The 15,222-nt window shown below is 49.0% G+C and overlaps 1 protein-coding gene across 2 annotated transcripts in view; it reads left to right on the forward strand.

Moving 5' to 3' along the window:
* Znf341 (zinc finger protein 341) overlaps positions 1-15,222 on the forward strand; it is a 33,161-nt gene that overhangs the window by 11,956 nt on the left and 5,983 nt on the right. Inside the window, exons 4-10 of one of the 2 annotated variants that reach the window (XM_052184010.1) lie at positions 1,469-1,618; positions 2,381-2,626; positions 3,215-3,410; positions 4,841-4,931; positions 6,786-6,976; positions 8,801-8,991; positions 12,018-12,226. In XM_052184010.1, the coding sequence (XP_052039970.1) occupies positions 1,469-1,618; positions 2,381-2,626; positions 3,215-3,410; positions 4,841-4,931; positions 6,786-6,976; positions 8,801-8,991; positions 12,018-12,226 (1,274 nt within the window). The remainder of the gene's footprint in view (positions 1-1,468; positions 1,619-2,380; positions 2,627-3,214; positions 3,411-4,840; positions 4,932-6,785; positions 6,977-8,800; positions 8,992-12,017; positions 12,227-15,222) is intronic. The other variant, XM_052184011.1, reaches the window with a different exon arrangement.

Below are 15,222 nucleotides of genomic sequence, written 5' to 3' on the forward strand. Positions count from 1 at the left end.
AAGTCTTTAAATTGTCCTTGAGCTTCAAAAATAAAATTTCTAAATAAATGAATAAGTTATACTTTTCTCAGTCTTTTGGTTGCTGAGAGGGGGTGGGGTGGGGGATTCTGCTGTATTTCATTATAGATGATATTTGGGGAAGAACCCTGAAGAAGTGACATTTAACAGGTGAGCACACAGGCTTACACATATAAAAAGTGTTCCCGTGCCAGCAGGTGCCAAGGCTCTGATGCTTGAAGTGGTGTCACAAGGAAGGCAGCGTGGCTGGGGCTGAGCCAGTGCGGGGAGGATCAGAGCCTGTGCGCTGTGGGCCTTTATGTAGATGGAGGAACCACTGGAGAGGCTTGAGAGGAGGGACCTAGACGGACCCCCACTTTACCCATGCGACTGCTCTGTGGGCACTGTGCTTCCCTAGGACGCAAGCCAGAGGTCTTACTGCTGGACCAAGTCTGTGCCTTTCTGAGATATGTGACATGACCCCTCTTCATTGATAGTGACTAATTGGAGGCTCTGAGATGTACAGTGATTGCTCAGTGTCAGGTGCCAGGGAGCGGCAGAGGCAGGGAGACTCCGGAACCTGGGCCTTTCTCTTAATGTCCGCTGCTCGCGGGTTTTTGTTTTTTTGTTTTTTCTTTTTGGTTTGTTTGTTTGTGGGTTCAATTTACTCATTGTATTTTATATGTGAGTGTTTTGCTTGCATGTACATGTATGTATGTTTGTATATGTACATGTATATGTATGTATGTATGTATGTTTGATGCCCTTGGAGAACAGAAGACATCAGGTCTCCTGGGGCTGGAGTGACAGATGGTTGGGAACTACCATGTGGGTGTTGAGAATTGAACCTTGGTCCTTTGCAAGAGCAGCCAGTGCTCTTAACTGCTGAGCCATCTCTCCAGCCCATTGCTTTAGTTGTTGAGACAGTCTCTCTATGCAGCACAAGCTGGTCTAAAATTTACTGTGTAATAGTAAATTTTAGTAATCTGCCTCCAACTCCCAGATATCCTCTGGCCTCCCAGGTGCTAGGATTTTAGAGATAAACCCTTATGTATGGCTCCAACTTAGGGTTTTTTGTTTGTTTGTGTTTGTCCTTTGTTTCTTGTTTTTGTTTTGTTTGTTTTTGAGACAGGGTTTCTCTGTATAGCCCCAGCTTTCCTGGAACTCACTCTGTAGACCAGGCCGGCCTCGAACTCAGAAATCCACCTGCCTCTGCCTCCCGAGTGCTGGGATTATAGGCGTGCGCCACCACTGCCTGGCCTTTCTTGCTTTTGTTGAGGCAGGGTTTCTCTGTGTAGTATTGGCTCTACTGGAACTCACTATTTATATCAGGCTGGCCTCTAACCCTCTGCCTCTGCTTCTGAGAGTTGGGATTAAAGGTATGTGCCGCCACCGCCACCTGTGGAACTTTTATATCACCTCCCCTGCTTCCTTCTAGAGTCTCTGGCATGCTCCCTCCTCTCTTCCTCAGATCTCCACGTACATCACAGTGCCCCCATCCCCACTGATCCAGACCCTGGTGCAAGGGAACATCTTGGTGAGCGATGATGTCCTCATGTCTGCCATGTCTGCCTTCACATCCCTGGACCAGCCGATGCCTCAGGGGCCCCCACCTGTGCAGGTAAGGAGGCGGGGCTTTCTCACAGGCTTCTGTTTTTCCTTCTTGTAATGCTGGAGAGTGACCCCCGGCACCTCGTATGTTTCTCAAGAGTTTAATTCCAAGCCTGAAAACTAATTTCTGTGAAATCAGAATATTGTAGAAGAAAATGGCCTGAGCACCAGCTCCCCTGCATGAAGGGACTATCTGCCTTCTCAGGCCAGCCCTGTGGAGCAGTGGGGCCTTGGCAACCACCCTCCAGCTATTTTAAGTGCTGTTTTTATTCTTGGTCCATTAAAAAAAATAGAAAATATAGTGGACCCCCTGAGATTTTCCAGTGCATATAGGTGATCAGGCTCTCAGAAGGGAAAGTGCTGGTCCCCTCAGCCCTGATTCTGGTATATTCTAGTAAGCAGCTGCTCTGCAGTCAGTGTCCTGGGAAATGTCCCAAAGTCAGTCTTGAGTCCCCAATCAAGAGCCAGTCCTGCTTTATGAACTTTTGTTTGGTTTGGTTTGGTTTGGTTTGGTTTGGTTTGGTTTGGTTTGGTTTGCAATGCCCTTCTGAGGCCTCCTCTGTTGACTTGTGTATACCCAAGGCAGGCTAGCCTAGCCAACCATAGAGAAGAGGGATTGCAGCCCCCAGCTGATGTCCCTTGAAATCCTCCCAGGTCTTTGTTTCCTTCCCTGTCTCAGTGCTGTCCTCTGAGCTGCCCAGGGTTGGTGTCCTTTCCACACAGGCTGGTCAACGGGACACTTCAATGTGGCCATTTTCTCTTCTGATTGCAGAACAGCTTGAACATGCATCCTGTGCCCAATTACCTCACCCAGCCTCCACCCCCTCCTCCACCCCCTCCGCCCCTGCCCCCACCGCCCCAGCCTCCCCCTCCCCCTCCCCAGACCCTGGGCCCCTCTGGGCGCCCCAACCCTGTTGGGAACAATGTGGTGGAGGTATACAGTGCTGCTGCTCCCATGGCGGGGAATGGAACAGTGGAGATCCAGGCTCTGGGGATGCAGCCGTACCCGCCCCTGGAGGTGAGCAGGGGCAGTGGTATGGTGGGGGCAGTCCAAGAAACTGGACACAGTCATCATGGGGACAGAAGCAGGCCCAACCCTCCTGTCATGAGTTCCTGTGTTGGGGAGAGGAGGGCTGTAATCAAGGCATGCAGTCTACAGATAGACCATGCCAACCGTGTGAGGCCACGTAGGGCCGAGTAGCAGAGTCTGGGTTTAAACCTAGACAGCCCAGCTCCAAAGCTGCTTCATGAAGTCCTTTCCCCCCTTTTCTTTCTTTTATTTAGTGGGGGGGGGGCATGTGTTGGAAGTCAGAGGACAACTTGGGAGAGTCCATTCTCTCCTACCCTTTGGGCTCTGGGGATCGAACTCAGGTCCTGAGTCTTGGCAGCAAAGGCCTTTACCCTCTCACTGAGCATCTTACAGCCCACGTCATGAAGTTCTAAGGGGTCGGGGGAGCGCTTGGCCTGAGCGAGCCAGGGGCAAGCTTTGGTAGTGATGGAATGGCAGTGGTTGACACCAGCCAGAGTCACAGTGAGGCTGGGGAAGCTATCCTGTCCCTTCAAAGGGCTCCCCCTGCTCCCCCCCTTCACAGTGCTGTCCTTCTAGGTGCCAAGCCAGTGTGTAGAGGCCCCAGTGTACCCCACACCCCCGGTGTACAGCCCCGGCAAGCAGGAATTCAAACCCAAAGGACCCAGTTCCACTGCCCCCATGACCAGCGCATCTGGGAGCACAGTGGCCACCTTTGACTCCCCACCAACGTTGAAGACCCGACGTGCTAAAGGTGCCAGTGGACTCCCAGAAGGTTGGCCACCCACCTGACCCGGGGAACTTTCCTTGGCATTGGCCTACCCCGATACGGGTTGCTTGGTTCTGGTCTTTGCTGTTAAAATGTTTAGGGTGGAATTTGGTTGCATGTACTGGAAAAGTTGAAATAGCAGAGACTTCAGAACAGTGAGGGTTTTCTTTCCTGAGACTAGAAGCAGAGAATCTGGGAAGTCTGTGGTACTGTCACCAAACACCCATGTTACTTTTATTGTTCTGTTTCTCTGTCCCTGGAACATGGCTTCTAGGGATGTGGTTTATCAGGGTGCCTTGTCACCTAGGGAGATGCTGAGATGCCAGTCATCAGTTTTATATTCCAGATAGAAAGAAAGAGGACGAGAAGGATAAAGGAGTATCTCCCAGCTCCCAGAAGTGCTAGGTGGTGCTTTTACCTATGTAGTCATGTGGCCATGCATAGATGAGAAGAAAGTTAGGAAATATTTGACTTAGCCAGGAACCCTGACTATCTTTTGAGGTAGGGGATGGGGATGGAACTGGCTGTCAGTTACGCATGTGTGACCTTTCCCCTCCCAGAGATGCTAAGTGTGGCATCACTGCTAAGTGAGCAGTGGAGGCGGAACCAGGGAGTGGGTGTGGTGGGAAAGGAACTGGGAATTTCTTTTTTTAAAAGATTATTTATTTATTATAATAAATACACACTGTGGCTGTCTTCAGACACACCAGAAGAGGGCATCAGACTTCATTATGGATGGTTGGAAGCCAACATGTAGTTGCTGGGATTTGAACTCAGGATTTGAACTTGAACTTTGGAAGAATTAGTCAATGCTCTTAACTGCTGAGCCATCTCTCCAGCCCCTAGAACTGGGAATTTTTTTAAGGGCTTCCCTTTCAACTTCTTCCCTATCCCTTCTTTCCATAAATGCGCATTAGCATCTGTGCATTACCTCCTGGGGTTTAGGGTCTCCTCTGATGTCAGTCATTCACAGATGGATGGAGAGATGGCAGGCTAGAAAAGGACACACATACGTTTCTGGAGGGAAGGAAGTAGTCATGCTGATACCTGGGACAAGCTTTCCAGGCAGGGGAACGAACAGGTGAACAGGTACAAAGCCCTGAGGGAAGGCCGTGTGTGTGTGTGTGTGTGTGTGTGTGTGTGTGTGTGTGTGTACATGATGGAGGGAGTACTGAAGCTGGCATAGCAGAGGCTGCGGAGTACTGAAGGCCATGGCAGAGAGGGTGGATTCCACTGTGAGACAGAGGGAGCCTTTGAGAGAGCTTGGTCTGTTCTCTTCAGAGCGAGGCTCGGACCTTCCCTTTTACACAGTCTACACACAGATAGAGATGTTTCCAAGGTGCATGCCCTGTGGGACCCCAGGGACAGAGGAGAAGCGGTTGGTTCCCAGGTTCCCTCTGCTGTACCCTCAGCCTAACCACCTCTTCTCCTTTCAGCCGCAGGGAAGCCAAAGGCTCAGAAACTCAAGTGCTCCTACTGTGACAAGTCATTCACCAAAAACTTTGATCTTCAGCAACACATCCGAAGGTAGCCCTGGGGGCAGGTGTCTCCCGCTCAGGGCCAGGGAGTGAGGCGCCCTTCTCAGGCCTGCTGCGGTCTGTGGGCCTGCAGTACAGAGGAGGAGAGTTTCCTCCCTTCTTCTCAGATGGGGGGAGGGGTAAGGCTGAGCCCACTCACTGAGACAGGAAGATTGGCAGGTCTGTGTGGACAGGCACTCTTGAACAGAGAGCATCTTCACACACACACACACACACACACACACACACACACACACGCGCGTTTTCAAACATTGCCAAATGTTGCTGAGAGTAAACTAGATCTCATCATTCATTCAGCAACGCTGAAAATGTCCAAATTGGCACTGTTAACCTGCATGGCTATTAGAACCTGGTTAGTCCAGCTGAGAATCAAAACTTTTAAATTTCAGCCTAATGAAGCTAGGTGTGACTGGTCCCAAAAGGCTGGCATCTACCTTATTGCATGGTGTCCCTTTGGATCTTAAATGGTGTTATTGTTATAGTCATTTTTTATTACTACATTTTATTTTTTCTTTTTTTAAAGATTTATTTATTTTATGTGTATGAATACACCATAGCTGTCTTCAGACACACCAGAAAAGGGCATCAGATCTCATTACAGATGGTTGTGAGCCACCATGTAGTTGCTGGGAATTGAACTCAGGACCTCCATAAGAGCAGTCAGTGCTCTTAACCACTGAGCCATCTCTCCAGTCCTTAGTATTGCATTTTTTCTTTTCTTTTCTTTTCTTTTCTTTTCTTTTCCTTCTTTCTTTCTTTCTTTCCTTCTTTCTTTCTTTCTTTCTTTCTTTCTTTCTTTCTTTCTTTCTTTCTTTCTTTCTTTCTTCTTGGTTTTTTGAGATAGGGTTTCTCTGTGTAGTCCTGGCTGTCCTAGAACTCACTCTGTAGACCAGGCTGGCCTGGAACTCAGAAACCCGCCTGCCTCTGTCTCTCAAGTGCTAGGATTACAGGCGTGCACCACCATGCCTGACTTGTACTGCATTTTCAATACATAGGTACTCATAAGAAGTGGTTTTTCATATTCAATGACAAATAATGGGGAGATTTCATTTTTAAAATTATTTTGAAAGCTGGGCATGAGGGCACACTGTTGTGATCATAAAAAGAGAATATGGTATACAGTGGCATGGGGGAAGGGAGTGCCCCAGCCAGCCCATGCCAAGGCATCCCTCCCCCCTACCCACCCCTCAGGGATCACACACCGACATAGTATAGAATAGAGTTTATTCAGGGCAGAGGATGGGAGTTAAAGGGGATAAAAGGCAGAGAGAAGGAGAGAGTAGAGAAGCAGAGGCCGGCCATGACCACGTTGAGAAAGGTGGAGGGGAGGAGAGCCCAAGAAGGGCAGAGAAAAGCTGAGAGTGAGAGAGATAAGAAGAGAGGAGTAAGAGAGAGAGGAGGGGCTGAGCACACTTGGGCCAAGGAGATGACTCAGTAGGTAAAGGGATTTGCTGCCAAGGCCAACAACTGGATTCAGTTTCTGGGGATCTGTGTAGCACAAGAACCCCCACAAGATGTTCTTTGACATCCACATATATGTTGTGGCACACTCATGCTTACACACATACACACACACATACACACACACTTGTTTCCTTCTTGATGCTTTAATAGTTAGGAAACCTGTCATCTCAGAGGTGAGGTAGCCAAGAAGAGTGTGCTCACCGAGAGCTCAACAAGGCTTTCTACCTTTGATCTCTCTGCCACACTGGGAGAGCAGGTCTTCCTGGTGTTAGAATGATGGCCAGCGGCATCTCTGGGCCCTCCTGGTGACTGTGAGCTCCTGGGTGGAGGCCACATCACTGTCTGTACACGAGAATGCTCTCTAACCTTGTTCCTACAGCCACACGGGGGAAAAGCCCTTCCAGTGCATCGCGTGTGGCCGTGCCTTTGCCCAGAAATCTAATGTCAAGAAACACATGCAAACTCATAAGGTGTGGCCTCCGGGGCGGAGTGGTGGCACGGTTTCCCGAAACTCTGTGACAGTACAAGTCATGGCTTTGAACCCCAACAGGCAAGAAGAGGAAGACCCAGGTGAGCATTCTGGGAGAGCCCACCGCTCTCTCCCCCTCACCCCCTCTGAAGCTTCCGAGTGCTGTCTGACTGTTGTGGGAGCCAAACCAGGGTCTCTTGTATTCCAGAAGAGAGCTCTAGCTCTGCGATTCATGCTCAGTCCCAGCAAACCCAGCCTCACAGTTGCTCGTTGGGTGGCCTCTGTGACTTCTCTGGGCTTCAGCCTACTTTATCTATGAAGCGGGACCTAGAGAACTGGGTGTGGTACAGGGTATCATCCCAGCCTGGGTGATGCTAAGATGGGAGGGGCAGGAGTTGGCGGTCCGTCTCGGCTACACTGTGATTATGAGTCCAGCCTGTGCTATACAGCAGCGATCTAAAGAAAGGGAACACAAGGTGAAAGGAAGGATGCCGAGTATGTGATATATGTGTCCTTACTCTAATACTCTAATACTCTAATACTCTAATACTCTAATACTCTAATACTCTAATACTCTAATACTGTGTCCAGGGCAGATGTAGACATCACCCGTAAATTACTTCCTATCTCTTTCTCTCTGGCTGAGTCTGAATCCCATGTTAGAATCTATATCCTTCCTTCCTTCCTTCCTTCCTTCCTTCCTTCCTTCCTTCCTTCCTCCCTCCCTCCCTCCCTTCTTCCCTCTCTCCCTCCCTCCCTCTCTCCATCCTTCCCTCTTTCCTTCTCTCTCTCCCTCCCTCCCTTCTTCCCTCTCTCCCTTCCTCCCTCCCTCCCTCTCTCCCTACCTCCCTTCTTCCCTTCTTCCCTCCCTTCCTCCCTCCTTTCCTTCCTTCCTTCCTTCCTTCCTTCCTTCCTTCCTTCCTTCCTTCCTTCCTTCCTTCCTTCCTTCCTTCCTTCCTCTCATTGTACTCTCCCTGTCCCCTGGATCTCATGTAGCCTAGACTGGCTTAGAACTTGCTATATAGCTGAGATTGACCTTGACCACCTGATCTTTCTGCTGCTACCTCCTGAGTGCCATGGCTACAGACCTTCACTCATTCACACAGTTCCATGTAGTGCGAGACGCTGACCCCAGGGCACCATTTGTTCAAGGCTCTTGATGTCAGGAAGAGTGTGGGATGCTAGTTAGCAAAGAACGGTGGGTCAAAGGTGAGTGTCCTGGTTGGAAAGGCGTGGGAGGCAGCCTGAGCATGCGTCGGAGTCTTCAGTGTCTGATGACCACGGAGCAGGCAGTAACTAAGCAAAGGTCGGGAGGGAACAGAGATCACCAGCTGTCTCTCAGTATTTCAAGGGCTGTGCATGTAGCTCAGGATGGAGTGTCTCCACACAGCATGCCTTGGGTTCGGTCCCCAGCGGTACATAAACAGAGCAGGGTGGCAGTTGGGAGATAGTGGAGGAGGATTAGAAGTTCAAGGTTGGGGCTAGAGAGACGGCTCAGCGGTTAAGAGCACTGGCTGCTCTTCCAGAGGTCCTGAGTTCGATTCCCAGCAACCACATGGTGGCTGACAACCATCTATAATGGGATCTGATGCCCTCTTCTGATGTGTCTGAAGACAGTAACAGTATACTCATATACATAAAGTAAATAAATTAATTAAAACAAAAAACAAAAAAAGAAGTTGAAGGTCACTTTTAGCATATTTGAGGCCAACCTGGGCTACATGAGACCCTGTCTGGGGGCGGGGGTAGGTCTTAGTATTTTAGCCTCTGTCTGTCTGTACCGGAGCGCACATGCTGAGTGAGTGCAGCCTTGAACAGTGTCAAGTCTGCAGGAGTTGTCCCAGGAGCCTTCCTGGGTGGGGTGGCTCTTGTTCTGCCTCACTCAGAACCCTTCCCTGTGATGTTTTCTCTCTCTCTCTGCCTAGGGCTGGGTCAGCCCCTGCCCAGCACCACGCAGCCCCAGGCCTTGCCCACTGCAGGTGAGGAGGAAGGTGACAAGCCAGAGGCCAAGCAGGTGGTCGTCATCGACAGCTCCTACCTGTGTCAGTTCTGCCCCAGCAAGTTCAGCACCTATTTCCAGCTCAAGTCCCACATGATCCAGCACAAGAAGGAGCAGGTGGGTGGGGCAGAAGCAGAGGGTGGGCGGGCCCCCCATCTATGAGCTTGGTGGCACTGGGGTCACCCTGCTGCCCAGCCTTGTCCATGGCTCTTTGTCCTGAGGGTACATTCCTGGCAGAAGGTAGCAATCATACACAGTGAGCTTAGACCATAGAGACCTTTGAGGTAGCTGACTTAAATGGTTAGGGACTTTGTTATCTGACAAAACCGGAGGCTGGCCAGAGCATCCGCTCAGCTCAGCATCAAGGGTGGCTGCTATCATAAGGTGTGGCCTTGTCCTACATTGTGGCTTACCTTGTGTTTACTGTCTTTTTTTTTTTTTTTATAGAGACAGGTTGTGGTTGTGTAGCCCAGGCTGACCGGAACTGGCTATATAGACGAGGCCAGTCTCAAATTTGCAAAGATTTGCCTGCTTCTGCCTCCTGAGTGCTGGGATTAAAGAACATCACCATGCCCTGCACTCTGTTTCTGCCCTTTGTTTATTTAATGTGTGTGTGCACATGCGCGTGAGTACACACTCACACAAGTGCCACAGAGCATGTGCAGGTCAGAGGACAGCTAGTAGGAGTTGGTTCTCTCCTTGCACCATGCTGGTCCCAGAAATTGAAGACAGGTTGTCAGGTTCAGTGCCACGTGCTTTACCCGCTGAGCCGCCTTGCTGCCCCTGTCAGGGTTATTCTTCATGGAAAATCCAGTCATAGTATCTCAAGGGAGCCGTGGAAACCTTTCCTAGAATTCTCTGCATCTCTTGTGGGTCAGGGACAGTTTTGTTTTGTTTTGTTTTTATTTAAAGACAAGGGCTCTTAAAACAAAGCAGTGCTCAGTGGTGAAGTGCACTGAGTTCAGTCCCCAGCACCCCATCAGGTGGCTCACAACTGCCTGTAACTCCAGCCCCAAGGGATGGCATCCTCTTCTAGCCTCTGAGGGCACCTGTGCTGGCATGTACACACACATGTGTGTACTAAGACTGACCTAGAACTGATCTTCCAAGCACTGAGATCATAAGTGTGTGTGCCCGTCTATGAGGTGTTAGAGGGCTTCCTGCATGGTAGGTAAGCCTGCTACCGACTGAGTCAAGTGAGCGGTGTCCCAGCTCCAGAGCCCTCGCTCTCATCACTATTAATACGCCGCTCTTATCAAGTAGGAGACTATTAATATGCATATAGTGATAGAAGACTGCCCAATGCCTAGGGCTTTATTTCTCTCCTATCAAAATAGGCCTGAAATGAGCAGTACTGGGCTTGGATAGCAGGCTAGGTGTGTCATCGTGGGCCTGGCTTCTGACTCTCTGCTCTAGAGTCTTTTGGCTTGTGGTAATCACCCTCAAAGCTGCAGAAGAGTTGCTGTGTCTCCGTCTGTCACATTTATATGCCAGTCAAGATATATGCAGAAAAGTAGAAGGGATTCCTACCAGCAGGCTTTTGCCATTTTGTTTTGCGAGGGATGGTGTCCCCAGAGACTGTCCTCTGGATATCATTGCCGAGGAAGGAGCCACCAGGCTGTCAAGAGGGTGAAGGGTTTTTATCCAGTCTGTTGCCACCTGGGGCAAATTGGGAACGATGTAATTAGGAACAAAGAGAGCTTGACATTGTGTGGGCACCTGAGGAATACGGATGACTGTGAGACTTTTCAAAATATTGAAAGCGTATTTGTTATAGACTTGACATGAGACATGTCAGAATGTCACATGGCTCATGAAAACAGAGGTTGAAATGACAATTCAGTTCACAAGTGTATATGACACCTGTCTCTACATTTGAGTGTCTCACATCCGACTGCTAAGCTAGATGCAAATTCTATTAATGTCTCATCCATGCATGGCCTTTGGAGTTAGTTTTTCTATCTGACAAAAAAAAAAAGTCTCTCTCATTAGGGCTAGGGACATGTACAAGACCTTGAATTACATCACGCATGTACTCTCAAAAATCATTTATATCAGATTATATATTATTTACAAGTTAACATTGAACTTGAGAGCCTGGGTCCTAAGTCAGTAATAAATAGTCAAAACTAGCCGTGTCCCCAGGGAGCGAGAGGATGCTGGGAAAGTTTGCTGGGTAGCGGTTCTAAAGGTGGTCCCCAGACTAGTCTCTGAGATGACACTAAGGGTAATGTGTCATCGGGCCATCCACACCTGCCAGGTCAGAGATCCTCTTGGTGGTGCCTCTCAAATATTTCTTTTCTTTTCTTTTTTGATATGGACCCTCATGTAGCTCAGGCTAGCTGCAAACTCACCGTGTAGCTAAAGATGAAATTTTTTTTAATTTTTAAAGATTCATTTACTCTCTTTTTATGTATCAATGTTTTGCTTGTGTATATGCATGCATACTGTACCATGTGATGTCCAGCACTCTGGAGGTCAGAGAAAGGTGTTAAATCCCCTGCAATCAGAGTTATGGGTAGTTATGGACTACTGTGTGGGTGTTGGGAATCGAACTTGGGTCCTCTGCAAGAGCAACAGATGCCCTAATGACCCTAATAGCTGAGATGTCACTCCAGACCTTCCTACCTTTTCTTCCCACGTGCTAACATTACAGGTGTGCACACGGCTAGCGATGTCCACTTATTTTGAGAGTCACAACATGATTCTGTGTGACATTAAACGGGCATAGTGCCATCCTTTTGCTGTATTTCCACGTCTTGGGTAATTTTTGTGGATACATTCAAGGAGTGGGGGGAACAACTGGCCAAAAGAAGAGAACCCTGTAATCATAGCGAAGCCAGGAACTGAGCCGGTGCTATCTCATGCAGGAGATTGTCAGTTCAAGGCCTGACTGAGCTATGGAATGAGTTCGAAGCTAGCCTGGGCAAACTTCGTAAGCACCTGCATCTAAATAAGAACTAAAAAGAGGGCTAAGAGATAGATCTGAAGGGTAGCCCGATAGCCCAGCATTTGGGAGGCTCTGGTTTCATCTGTGGTTGGCAGGTTGTCCACGGCAGTGTGTGCAGCCTCATCCTTGGTCGAGGCTGCGGCAGCAGTAGAGGCGACTTCCACTCTCTCACCCTCCGGTGTCTCCCCTCAAGGTGTACAAGTGCGTGGTCAAGAGCTGTGCCCAGATGTTCCCCAAGCTGGACGCCTTTCTGGAGCACATCAGAAGCCACCAAGAGGAGCTGAGCTACCGCTGCCACCTCTGTAGCAAGGACTTCCCCTCGCTGTACGACCTGGGCGTACACCAGTACTCCCACAGCCTCCTGCCGCAGCACAGCCCCAAAAAGGACAGCACCGTCTACAAGTATGTGCCATGCCACCAGCCACGCTGCACTAGTGGGCAGGGAGCCCGGGGGCCCAGGCTGCTCAGGGTTAATGACACATCTGGAAGGGAGGCTGTGGCTGAAAGCTGAGGTCCTGACCAGTGTTGGTACCAGTGGGGAAAATGATGCTGACTCTTCTCAGACTGTTCTTAGTTTGCCAGCCATTTATCATTGGAAAGGGTAACTAGGGGCCAGAAAGATGGCTCAGTGAGCCAAGGTGCTCGCTATAAAGCTTCACGGCCTGGGTTTGAATCCCAAGACCCAACACGACTGAGGGAAAGTACTCACTTCCACAAAGTTGTCCTCTCACCTCCACTGCCAAGTACAAAATAAATAAATACAATTGAAGAGGGAAAAAATTGATTAGGGCTGGAGAGATGCTTCAGTGGGTAAGAGTATTTGCAGAAAGGACCTGGGTTCAGTTCCCAGTGCCCTACGTGGTGGTTCAGAACTGCCTGTGACAGGAAGAGGGATCTGGTGCCCTCTTCTGGCCTCTATGTGCTCCTGCAGGCACAAGGTGGCTATGAACTCATGCTGGCTCACACACATACACAGAGAACAGTCTTGAAACTGGTGTTCTGGCTCCTCAGAAATGAGATTGCCACGCAGATCTTGAGCTCACTCTCCCTGAGACTGTCAGGCTTGGCATCACTCCCCCAGAGCACCTCCCTGTGTTTTCTGAACCTCCTTTTTGGAAGGTACATTCTGCAGGGCACCCACCCTCACCATTTTGCCCTTTGGGTTTTTCCTGACCATTTGGTGGCTGCTGGTTGGAAGCAGGTGTTTTGCAAACAGTCCTAGTCCCTGGGAACAGGTGGGGACAGGTATGGCTTCTGGAATGATAAGTAAATGCAGATCTCTGAGGACAGGTGTGTGAACCTGCTCAGGACGCAACTGCTTCAGGGTGATGATAAGGACTAAGCACCTGCCAGTGCTCAGGTCCCAAGCTGCCTTGTGCTGACTTTGGGGAAAGTCAAACTGCCTCAGGCCTTAATTTCCTCACCAGATAGTGCTTAGCCTATTAGAATGAGTCTCTCTCTATCCGCATGCCTCTCTCTGTATCTCCTATAGTCCTGGCTGATTCCCCGATGTAGCCAAGGATGGCCCTTAATTACCTTGTCTTCACTTCTCTCAAGTACTCCTATGTAGCTCAGACTGGCCATGAACTCTCCATGTAGCCAAGGGTGACCCTGAACTCTGATCCTTTTTATTTTTTTATTTTTTATTTTGTATTTTTTTTTTGCATTTGGTTTTTTTGAGACAGGGTTTCTCTATATAGCCCTGGCTGTCCTGGAGCTCACTCTGTAGACCAGGCTGGCCTCGAACTCAGAAATCCACCTGCCTCTGCCTCCCAGAGTGCTGGGATTACAGCCCAGGCAAACTCTTATCTTTTTGTCCTTACCTCCTGACGCTGGAGTTACATCTGTTCCACCACACCTCAATTATGCAGTGTTGGGGACCAAACTAAGAGCCTCGTGGATGCTAGGCAGGACTCTAGCAGTCCAGTTATGTCCCCACCCCTTCCGCCTCCCATTTCTGTTTTCATGTGTGACCCTGGCCGACCTCGAGCTCTCTATGTAGCTGAAGCCGGCACTGCGTTTGAAGTGACCCTCTTGCCTCAGCTTCCCAAGACAGCTGGATTCTAGGCCAGGGCTACTGTGCCCGGCTCTCCTGGACTCTTAGTAAGGGTCAAGTAAAAGAAGAATCTCTCAGGCTTGGTCCTTGGAACACAGTAGGTGCTCAGTGAGAGATCGCTACAGACCTTTTTGTTGTATTGTTCAGCTGTGCGCGGAAAGCCAAAGTGACAACTTAAAGGAAAGATTGCCTCTTTCAGTAGGTAGATTAAGCTTGCACGGTGGCTTTGGCACTTGGTCACTGTGTCCTCAGAGTTTACTCGCCTTGGCCTTCCTATGGACTGTCCCCAAGCCACTGAAGTAACTCTCATGCCTACCACTCACTGTATTTGGTTCTTTGGGTGTTTTTTGTTTTGTTTTGTTTTGATTGGTTGGGTTTTTTTTCTTTTGTTTTTGTTTTTGTTTTCTTGAGTCAGGGTGTTACTACATAGCTCTGACTGGTATGTAGATGAGGCTAGCCTTAATTCTTAGCAACCTTCTAACATGTTTCCCAGGTGCTGGGTTATATCATACCTAGGACCCCCTCGTTTTTTTTCCTTTTGAAAATATGATTTATTGCCTGGTATCATTTGGGAATTGGAGGCAGGAATTCAAGGCCTCATCCACATAGAAGCTTGAAACTAGCTTGGGCTCCATGAGACTCTGTCTCAAAAAAAAAAATTATTGATAGTATTTTCTCCCTGGTTACAAAAAGGCACCTTAAGCCAGGCGTGGTGTCACACACCTGTGATCCCAGCACTCGGGAGGTAGAGGCAGGCGGATTTCTGAGTTCGAGGCCAGCCTGGACTACAGAGTGAGTTCTAGGACAGCCAGGGCTACACAGAGAAACCCTGTCTCGAAAAACCAAAAAAAAAAAAAAAAAAAAAAGAAAGAAAGAAAAAAGAAAAAAGCATCCTTATTAAATACAGAGGAAGGTTTGTTTTTTTGGTTTTGTTTTTTAATTTTTGAGATTGTAGTCAAGGATAACCTGAATGCATGATCTTCCTGTCTCTACCCTGAACCACTGGGATAATAGGTGTGACCCGATTTCCTGGAGATTTTTTTCCTTTAAATTAAAAAAAAAAATGTTATTGTTGTTTATCTATGGAAACCTGAAGATAGCAGAAAGTTGTGAGCTGCCATTGTGGGAGTTGGGAATTAAACCCAGGTCCTCTGGGAGAGCAGCCCGTGTTCTTAATCACTGAGCCCTGATTTTCATATTCAATGGTGTAATCCGGCTTCCCTGGGGGATAAGGGGCTCCAGGGTAAGGATGAGGCAGGAAGGCAGAGAGGCCCCTACACAATCTCAGCAGCTCACAACAGCGTCAGAGAGGAGTGGACGCATTGAGAATGAATGGCATGGG

This window comes from Apodemus sylvaticus, chromosome 5 (genome assembly GCF_947179515.1).
Source record: "Apodemus sylvaticus chromosome 5, mApoSyl1.1, whole genome shotgun sequence".
Classification (NCBI taxonomy): Eukaryota; Metazoa; Chordata; class Mammalia; order Rodentia; family Muridae; genus Apodemus; species Apodemus sylvaticus.